The 6,850-nt window shown below is 45.4% G+C and overlaps 1 protein-coding gene across 3 annotated transcripts in view; it reads right to left on the reverse strand.

Moving 5' to 3' along the window:
- Nucleotides 1-1,453, reverse strand: part of Ppp1cb (protein phosphatase 1 catalytic subunit beta) — a 33,963-nt gene extending 32,510 nt beyond the window's left edge. The window contains exons 1-2 of one of the 3 annotated variants that reach the window (XM_076942261.1): nucleotides 1,209-1,453; nucleotides 960-1,093 (exon numbers count right to left, since the gene is read on the reverse strand). In XM_076942261.1, the coding sequence (XP_076798376.1) occupies nucleotides 960-1,011 (52 nt within the window). In that variant the 5' untranslated portion in view covers nucleotides 1,012-1,093; nucleotides 1,209-1,453. Of the gene's footprint in view, nucleotides 1-959; nucleotides 1,144-1,208 lie in introns of those variants that run through there. The other 2 variants (XM_076942262.1, XM_034513970.2) reach the window with 2 other exon arrangements.
- Nucleotides 1,454-6,850: the final 5,397 nt, after the last annotated feature.

Consider the following 6,850-nt stretch of genomic DNA (forward strand, 5'->3'; position numbering starts at 1 on the left):
AGGCACAAACACAAACTGCTTCGCTATAGTAAACACATTCATTAGGAGGCTGAGAAAGAGGACTCTTAACTCAAAAAGACAATTCTTTTTTGCACACTCCTCAATTAGTGACGACGCAAATTTTAAAGTAAAGGGGTTCTTTTGACCAAGACCCGCCTTTAACTTTGAATAGTATCCCACAACGGACCAATACATTTAACTACTGGCCTCTCCATCTTTTCTCCGAATGTTTTCACCAACACAAAATTAATCAATATAAGCGTAAGAATCCGGAACTTCAAATGCTGCGAATACTTGTAAAATACCTTTTAAGCCCAAGAGATTCTTTACAACAGACATTTACTAAGTTTGTGCAGAATTAAACTCTGCTCAAACATTTTTTTAAAGTAAGCCCCCCCAAATCAAATCAATCCCTTCAGCACACGTATCCGAGCGTTTCGTATTTCTAACGGACGTCTTTAACCTGATCCAAGATTTTTACTATTTTTTGTACTCCGGATAATAAACGGTAAACTAGTTATCGTATCCTCTCCCTCTTTCTAGAGCACCCCGTAAAATGCAAACGATCCGAGAGCCTTACTGGGAAGTTTTTTTTTTTTTTTTTTTTTTTTTTTAAATGTAAAATTCACTACCGGAACGACAATCGGAGTCTGCCAAGGGCAACGCACAAAGAGAACCGAGAAACACACATTCCACGGACACACAAAGCCCAGCGGCAGGCACCCTCGCACCTTCTTTGGAACGGTCTGCGGAGGTCAGCACAGCGGCCAAGCGGAACCCGGCCGCCTCTCCGGAAGGCTGTACCGGCCGATGGGCCTCGGGCCGGCCTCCCCGCCCGCCCGCCAGCCCGCGCTCCCGGCCTCCTGGGGCACCCGGCCCGCCCGCCCTCCTCCCGGAGCTCCGCTCGAGCGGGAAGGGTTCGGCGGCCGAGCCGGGAGGCGACCCGGCGCCGCACTCACCCTCCAGCAGGCGGGTGATGAGGCTGTCCACGTTCAGCTCCCCGTCCGCCATCTTGTAGGCACCAGACTCTCCTCCCGGCAGCGGGAACAAGGGCTTCTCGGCGGCAGCGGCGGCGGCGGCTCGGCGTTCTCACCTACGAGTCACGCGGCGTTTCGACCCCGGCTCCAACTCCCCCCGGCGCGGGCCCTCCCCCCACCCCCTCCCCGCCGAGCAGCGAGAGCGCGCACACACACGCCGGCGGCACCTACTAGCAATAAATAAATAAATAAACAAGCAGGCTCCCACGAACCGGGCCGCGTCAGACCCCAGCCGCCACCGCCTCCTCCACCTCCTCCTCCTCCTCGGCACCGCCCAGCTCCGAAAAGCTCGCCAGCGCCGCGGTTAATCCCGCCCTCAGCGTCACTCCTTCCCCTCCTCGCCCGGCCGCGCCGAGCCGCGCGCACGCGCGCCACGTCCCACTCCTGCCTCTCCAACTCCTCGCCCTCCCCTCCGCGGCCGCTAACGCGCAGGTGCGACTCCCTCCCTCTCCCGGGCCACTGCGCCGAAACGGTCGCCACTACGCAGGCGCAGGGCGGAGCCAGCCACGCTGTGCAAAGTGAGCGCGGAGCCCGCGTAGACACGAATGACCTTCCTCTTCCCAGCTCCCTGGGGCCTGGTGGTTCCGCAGAGTTAACGACTGCGTTCTTCCCGCCTTGCTTTGCTTTTCTTGGCTTCATTCACTGGTTTTCCAAACGATTGCTCGTATTTCCGCTAACCTGGAAACGCAGGCTGCAGTTGCCCACATTGGAAACCCAGGTGTGTTGGAGATAGAAAGAGACTTCTTTGCTGAAAAAGATTGACATTGCAGATCAGGGGCTCTCTGTCACCAGTGTGGCCGATTCGCCAGGTGGCCCTAGATGAAACAAGAGTCAAAGTGGGCCTCAGTCAACAGCAATTAAGATTTTACATGCTCCGGGTTTCTGTAGCCCTTTCATCATATCATACACATCGGTACACTCAGGATATCACTTTTCTATAGTTCTTTTCTGTTCATTGATTTCTTAATATTGCTTAATCCTCTTATCTTGTAATTTTAAACATTTCTCTCCTGCAGTCGGTTCCTAGAGGATAAAATCACAATTACTGGGCATGAGACGCCTGTAATCCCTATAGTTGGGAAATGGAGGCAGAAGATCCAGAAGCCCAAAGTCATCTTCCTCTACATAATTGGCGTGTGTGTGTGTGTGTGTGTGTGTGTGTGTGTGTGTGTGTGTTTAGCTTGTACTACAGAAGTTCCCATCTCAAGAAACCAACCAAACACACCACATTGATCTTTCTTTGAGTCTGCAGCACCCATCAAGTATTTGCTTCATACGAATCAGGGAGAAACAAACTCAGGAACTTGGAAAGGTTCGTCGCTCACCTTTTCTTCCAACATCTAATATTGCCATCAAAAGAAGAAGGAAGGGTAGCCACACACACACACACACACACACACACACACACACACAAAAAAAAAAAAAAAAAAAAAAAAAAAAAGATCTAGGCAAAGATTTAAAGAGGTCGGGTCAAAGCCTTTACCTATTCCCAAGCTTGTGCTTTTCCAGCACTCAGACTTGATGCTGGGTCCCTTGCTCACATACCACTAATAGCTAATGCTTACTGGGATCCTGGGCCCTGGCACTATTTTAGATATCATATACAATATTATCACACTTAATCCCTCCAGCAAGCCCTAGGTGTCAGGTAGCATGATTACATCTACTTGGTGGATAAGATTATTTCAGACACTGAATGGAGTAATAAGTCTCACTCCAAACAAACATCAGAGCTGGGACTCCAACCCAGGAATCTAGTACTAGAATGTGTACTAAATTGCAATATTCTTTCTCAAGCATGCATATGCTTTGTTACAAGCTTGGAGACTAGAAACTAAGGGGTGTGTGTGTGTGTGTGTGTGTGTACATGTGTGCACATGTGTGAATATGCGATTTGTTTTGGAAAGATGTCTAATCAAGTGCTTATACATTCAGATGAATGCTTAAATTTCCTTACTCCCTCCCCTTAGTTATTTCTCTATTTTAGAATTTAGCCTGTATATTGATAACTACTGTAGACTACACAGACTCTGAAATAATCTGTGAAAACTAGCAGTTTGAATTTGGGGATTTTTAGAGGTAAAGAGAGGCTCCTTTTCACTATATTTTATTCAAGTACACATCATTTATGCCCAACTTTATTTAAGAAAAAAGTATTTAAGTTAACTTAAATAAATGCTTGCAGTTGGAGTAGATTAAAATCAAATACATGGGCTGGAGAGATGGCTCAGAGGTTAGGAGCATTGCCTGCTTTTACAGAGAACATGGGTTCAATTCCCAGCACCCATATGGTTACTCACAACCATCTGTAATTTTGATTGATAAAAATAAAATAAAATAGGAAAGGACATGATTGTTCCTAGGTATGATGGGGAAGATGGTTTATTATAGGTAAAAGGGAGAGCATAATTAGAAGGAGAGACATCTGGGAAAGTTCAGAGTGAACATGACCCTGAGGGGGAGGGGAAGAGAGAGGGGAACCATGTGCAGCAGCCAAGAGCGCAAAAGTTTTAAAAAAAAAAAAAAAAAAAAAAGCAGGTAACCAAAATGGCTGGATTATATAGGGAAGGGCAGCCCACCCCCCGGGGCTGAAGAAGCTTAGGGTAGGGGGTGGGTATGCTAGCCATACCCTGTGACAGATAGGAATGGCTGAGAGAACCTGGTGGCCAACATCCACTTTGACATGTCAAATAAGTACCTCTGTCATTTGTCCCAGGTTAGAGACCTAACAAGTTCCAGGGCATCTGATACCCTCTCTGTCCTCTCTGTGGGCACTACATAGATAGTACACAAACATACATGCATATGTATATGGGTGCAGACAAAGCACCCATATACATAAAAGTATTTTTTAAAAGTATGGAGAAAAATAGAAAAAAGGAAACCAGCATGGAAACGATTAGATTAAACCAGGAGCTTTATTTGCAAAATGCATGCTGGAAGATCTTGTTGACTTAATAAAGATGGACCACAAAATTGACTATTTTCTAGAAACTATAACTGACACATCAGTTACAAATGGAGGATATTCTCCAAATATCTTCCATGAGTTTAAGAATTTAGAATACTTGGAAATGCTTACATAGATGTCTTATGTTTTTATGGGACTCATAAAACCCATGGAAAAGAACTTTAAGTCTTATCCACAACTAGGGTTCAGCTATATGCAAACATGCTAAAAGGGCAGAGGGAACCTCCCCCCTCCAATGGGATTGCAAAGAGAGAAAGTGAACATTGGAAGGAGAGTTGCTGTAAATGAGGCACAATTCAGTCCAAAAGAATTATGGGCTAGAGGAAACAAGAGAAGTTCAGGGTTTCCACTCCTATCAGATTTTTCAGTGTCTTGGAAGGCTGAGAAAGAAAAGAGTCATAGTAAAAAATGTTGGCATTTTTTTTTTGGCAGGGAGGGGCATCATTTTTGGTATTTTTTAATTTTAAGACAGGGTCTCACTATGCAGCCCCTTGCTGGCTTGGAACTCACTATGTAGACCAGGCTGGCATCAAACTCAGCAATCTGTTTGCCTGGTTTTTTTTCTCCGTACTGCTAGGATTAAATGTGTGTGCCATTACACAGGGCTGAGAGAATTTTTATTACTAATGGTCCAATAAACTTTTCTATGGAATGCCCCTTCAAAAGAAATGTAAAAATGTAGCAGGGCTCCGGTGGCCCACACCTTTAACCCTTGTACTTGGAAGGCAGATGCAGGCAGATCTCTGAGTTAGAGGCCAGCCTGGTCTACAGAGCAAATTCCAGGACAGCCAGGGCTAAAATAGAAAGCAGAGAGAGAGAGAGAAAGAGAGATAGAGAGAGAGAGAGAGAGAGAGAGAGAGAGAGAGAGAGAGAGAGAGAGAGAAACACCAAGAAGAAAAAAAAAGATGTCAACTCTCAGCTACTGCTTCAGTGCCATGCCTGCCTGCTGCCATGTTCTCCACCATAATGATCATGGACTCTAACCCTCTGAAACTGTAAACCCCAAATCCCAAATTAAACGCTTTCACCTTGGCCAAGGTGTCTAGCGCAACTATAGGAAAGTAATTAAAGCTGGGTGCGGTGGCTCACACCTCTAGTCCCAGCACTGAGAAGTCAAAGGGGGCAGATCTCTGTGAGTTCCAGGCCAGCTAGAGCTATATGAGATCCTGTCTAAAAACAAAAACAAAAACAAACAAATGAAAAAAGATAAAAAGAAAGAAAAAAAGAAAAGGAAATTAGGGCATAAGACACTCCCCATCTTTTATATTTATATGTACATGTGCACTTTTATTATACACACACTACCCACCCCTGTCCCGGACTGCTCTGCCCTATGCTTGGGGGCCAAAATGTCCCTGCCCCGAGATGCTGCTCCGGTCTGCGGGTCAGGGTCTAGCAAGAGAGAGAGTGGGGATGAAGGGGAAGAGACGAAGGATGGAGACAAGACAGAGATTCTGATCAAGTCTAGTCTCTCCTTTATTGTCTTGTTCATTGAAGGGAAGTCTGGGGTATTTATACACTTTGCCACATGCCTTGTAGGTGTGGATAGCACGTGCATCTTGTAGCTGGGGGCACTAAACAGCAAAACAAGATATATGGGAAAAACAAGATGTTTCAGAGTGTGCTCAGCAGTTGTAGGCTGTTGAAAACAAGTCTCTTGTCAGGGTATATGGCTCAAGATGGCTGCAAGGATGATAGCCGCTTTCTGCTAGAAGTTGGCTCCCAACACTCCCCTACTCTGAAATAATTAAAGCAAATATAATCAAATGCCTCTCCCTGACCTTGGGCAAAGACTTTTTCTTTATCCTGGCCCCTAAAGGGGACACACAGATATTCCCCTCACCTAGCAACCACCACCACCACTTGGAGTCTGGGGGAGTTGATTTTCAGGGGAACATTTTATATTTAACTATCCTTCAAGATAAACTGAATAGAAAACAAATCCCTAGTGACTGAAGGAGTTAACTAGCCACAGTCAGCTAAGAGAACTGTTAAGCAGAGGGTAGTTAAAGTTAGATGAACAGTCACTATCAATGGTGACTATTTAATGGCTGACCTGTTGAGTCTGTGGCCCTTTCTTTTCTGGTACAAGGAGATTACAGGGGCAGTATGTATTTAGGTCAGCCTTAGTTGGTTACAACAAAACCTGTTATCTACATAGGTAAAAATGTTTCTCTTTTAGCATTGGAGAAGGCCTCCTTCAAACAGCACACCAGGAGTTCACAACAATAGCACCTTGTTGGTGAGGAAAAGTATACAAGATGAAACTTTGTTTCAAATGAAATACTTGAACCGGCTTTTTTTTTTTTTTTTAAATACAAGTGGGTCTTTTGCAATCAAAATCTTTGCATTCACCTTCTCCAGTTGGAGGTTTAACTGCTTGGTTTCCTAAGTGTCTCTTTCATTTGACTCTAGTAAACAGAATAAATTGAAGATTGATCTCTCTCTCTTCTTCCTTTCTTTCTTGTTCCCCACTCCTTCCCTGCCACTCTCTCCTTTTGGTTCTGGGGATTGAATATAGAGCCACACACATACTAAGAAACTGCTTCCTACTCTGGGATCTTAGAACCTGGCATCCCCCGCCCACCCACATTCTTTATTTTCCAGGGCAACCAGAAACTTTCCTGTTGTCCTCATGGTTCACTTTAACAACACCCACTTGCCCAGAGGATGACACCCTACTTGCTCACAAGAAGTTTCTCTGGTCCTTGCTCTTCCACTGAACGCTTACATAATCCACCTGGAGAATGTGATGAGCAACCCAAACTCCATTACTCTCATACAGATGCTCTGTGTCCCAGTGCCCAAACTATAGACATTGTTCTTTTGTTAGATGCCATAT

The sequence above is a fragment of the Arvicanthis niloticus genome, chromosome 11, assembly GCF_011762505.2.
Source record: "Arvicanthis niloticus isolate mArvNil1 chromosome 11, mArvNil1.pat.X, whole genome shotgun sequence".
Taxonomy (NCBI): domain Eukaryota; kingdom Metazoa; phylum Chordata; class Mammalia; order Rodentia; family Muridae; genus Arvicanthis; species Arvicanthis niloticus.